The sequence below is a fragment of the Gavialis gangeticus genome, unplaced genomic scaffold (assembly GCF_001723915.1).
Source record: "Gavialis gangeticus isolate Ggan-Ray unplaced genomic scaffold, GavGan_comp1, whole genome shotgun sequence".
NCBI classification, from domain to species: Eukaryota; Metazoa; Chordata; order Crocodylia; family Gavialidae; genus Gavialis; species Gavialis gangeticus.
In genome coordinates this window covers 1,582,979-1,586,060 of record NW_017729032.1, presented here as the reverse complement: position 1 = coordinate 1,586,060, position 3,082 = coordinate 1,582,979, and the positions used below count along the sequence as shown (strand labels likewise).

At 72.0% G+C, this 3,082-nt stretch overlaps 1 protein-coding gene across 1 annotated transcript in view; it reads left to right on the top strand.

Annotated features, from left to right (window-relative positions):
* DCHS1 (dachsous cadherin-related 1) overlaps positions 1 to 3,074 on the top strand; it is a 41,562-nt gene extending 38,488 nt beyond the window's left edge. The window contains exon 20 of the mRNA XM_019524636.1: positions 340 to 3,074. Coding sequence (XP_019380181.1) covers positions 340 to 2,954 — 2,615 coding nt within the window. The 3' untranslated portion in view covers positions 2,955 to 3,074. The remainder of the gene's footprint in view (positions 1 to 339) is intronic.
* The last annotated feature ends 8 nt before the right edge of the window (positions 3,075 to 3,082 follow it).

The window sequence follows — 3,082 nt, the reverse complement described above, 5'->3', positions numbered from 1 at the left end:
GCCATCCTCACTGTCAGCGCCACGGATCGTGACTCCGGCAGCAACGGGGAGTTCACCTTCCACCTGGCCACGCCAAGCGCCGGCGTCTCCATCGACCCCAGCAACGGTGCGTGCGGGCTGGGGCTCAAGGCTAGGGCTGGGGCCAGGGCAACTCCGTCCCACCGGGACCTTGCGGGGCCGTTCCCCGGGTGCCCACTCCCTGGGGCAGAGCTGGGCCCGTGGCCTGGAGCTGCCAGGAGTCCTGCCAGCCCCAGTCCCCCACATCTTCCCCTTCCTACCTGGGGTCCCGGCCCCGCTGTCGCTCCCCGCAGCACGTGCTGACACGGCTGCACCCCACAGGGACGCTGTTCACCACGCGGCAGGCGGCCTTCGATCCAAGCCGGCCCACGCTGGACCTGGTGGTGGAGGCCCGTGACAGGGGCTCACCCGGGCTCTCGGCTTGGGCCACGGTGCAGATCCGGGTGGTGGACATGAACGACCACAGCCCGGCCTTCCAGCAGCCGCATTACAATGCCTGCGTGCCCGAGGACCTGCGCCCCGGCACCACCGTCCTGATGCTGGAGGCGGGCGACGCCGACCTGTCCCGCGAGAACGCCGGCTTCGACTACACCATCGTCAGCGGCAATGGCGGCAACGCCTTCCAGGTGGAGAGCCGGGTGAGCTGGGTGGGCGGACAACTGCGCACCCAGGGCGCCCTGGTGCTGGTGGAGCCGCTGGACTTCGAGGCCACGCCGCTCTACAACCTGACCGTTGCGGCCTCCGACAGGGGCCTGCCGCAGCGCAGCATTGCCGTGCCCGTGCTCGTCACCGTGCTGGACGTCAACGACAACCCTCCCGTGTTCGCCCGCGCTGAGTACCGCGCGGCTGTGAGCGAGAGTGCCCCCCCCGGCACCGAGCTGCTGCGGGTCGTGGCCCAGGACGCCGACTCCGGCCCCCACGGCCGCGTGCGCTACAGCATCAGCTCCGGCGACCAGCGCGGCCTTTTCCAGCTGCACGAGAGCACGGGCGCCCTGCGCCTGGTGCAGCCCCTGGACTGCGAGACCCAGGCCCTGCATGCCCTGGTGGTGCAGGCGTCCGATGGCCCCGGGGGCCACTTCGCCCTGGTGCCCGTCGCCATCGAGGTGAAGGACGTCAACGACAACAGGCCCTACTTCCCGGTGGAGACGGTGAGTGCCGGCCTGCGGGAGAACCTTCCTCCCGGCACGCTGGTCACCACGCTGCGTGCCGTGGATGCCGACGCCGGCGCCTTTGGGGAGCTGCACTACACGGTGCTGGACCAGCCCGTGGGGGCACCGGGCGCGGCCGAAGCCCACGACTCCTTCACCATCAACAGCAGCTCCGGGGAGCTGCGTTCACGCCTCACCTTTGACTACGAGCGCGCCAAGGCCTTCCAGCTGCTGGTGCGGGCTGTGGACGCCGGCAACGCCTCGGCCACCGTCACCGTGCGGGTGCTGGTGACAGGCGAGGACGAGTACGACCCCGTCTTCCAGGACCCGCCCTTCCACTTCGAGGTGCCCGAGGGTGCCCGCAAGGGCCAGAGCATCGGCCGGGTGGAGGCCACGGACGAGGACGAGGGGGCGGACGGAGTGGTGCTCTATGCCCTGGCCAAGCCCTCGCCCTACTTCGGCGTCAACCAGACCACGGGCACCGTGTACCTGCGGGTGGACAGCCAACCGCAGCCGGCCGGCCGAGCCAAGCGGGAGCCCCGGGAGATGAGCCTGGAGGTGCAGGCCCGCAGCCCGCTGCCCGGCTCCCGCTCGGCCTCCACCCAGGTCACCGTGGACATCACGCACACCACCTTCGGCCTGGCCCCCGAGCTCAACCTGCTGCTGGTGGTGGCCGTGGCGGCCTCGCTGGGCGTGGTGGTGGTGCTGGCCACCATGGCCATCGTCCTGGCGCTGATCCGCTCCCGGCAGCGCCGCGGCCGCAAGAAGCCGGAGCCGGACGCGCAGCTGAGCCGCGTGCAGAGCGGCTCCCTGCAGAAGCTGGGCCACGAGGAGCCGGCACTGCCCGGTGGGGACCACATCTACCACCAGACCCTGCCGGGCTACGGGACCGAGCCGGCCGGGCCCTACACGCGGGGCGGCTCCCTGGACCCCTCGCACTCCAGCGGCCGTGGCTCGGCCGAAGCAGCCGAGGACGACGAGATCCGCATGATCAACGAGTACCCACGCGTGGCCAGCATCACCTCCTCCCTGCAGGAGCACCTGGCCGCCCGCGGCCCCGACTCCGGCATCCAGCAGGATGCCGACCAGCTCTCCGACATCTCCTGCGAGCCCGGCGCCCTGGAGGGCGCCCAGTGGTTCAAGAGCAAGAAGGGCTCCGGCTTGCTGCTGCCCGGGCAGCCCCCGCAGCTGTACCGCGAGGACGGGGGCGGCAGTGCCTTCCTGGGCGTGGGCTGCGGCCTCAGCGTCTCCGGCCACCCCAAGGACTACGCCTTCCCCGAGGACGGCAAGCCCTCCGTGGAGGGCTCGCTCACCGCCATCGTGGCCAGCGACGAGGAGCTCCGCGGCAGCTACAACTGGGATTACCTGCTCAACTGGTGCCCCCAGTTCCAGCCGCTGGCCAGCGTCTTCACCGAGATCGCCCGGCTCAAGGACGAGAGCTCGCTGCGCAAGCCCTTCCCGGCCAAGCCCAAGGCGGAGCCGAAGCCCCGCATCGACCCCCCGCCCCTCATCACCGCCGTGGCCCACCCGGGCGCCAAGTCGGTGCCGCCCAAGCCGGCCGCGGGCAGGACCTTCCCGCACCTGTCGTCCCTGCGCCGCTCGCCCATTAGTCACGAGGGCTCCATCTCCTCCTCCGCCATGTCGCCCAGCTTCTCGCCCTCCCTGTCCCCGCTGGCCGCCCGCTCCCCCGTCGTGTCCCCCTTCGGCGTCTCCCAGGGGCCCTCTGCCTCCGTCATCAGCGCCGAGCACTCGCTGGAGCCCCTGGATGAGGCCGAGCTCAGGATCTAGCCCCGAGGGCCCGGGACTCGCCCGCCCCGGCTCTCTGCCGCCCCAGCGCTGCAGGGCAGGGACAGGGGGGCAGGGGCCGTCCCCACCGGCGCCGCGGCCCGGGCGCCGATCTCCGCAGGCTGCCGGCT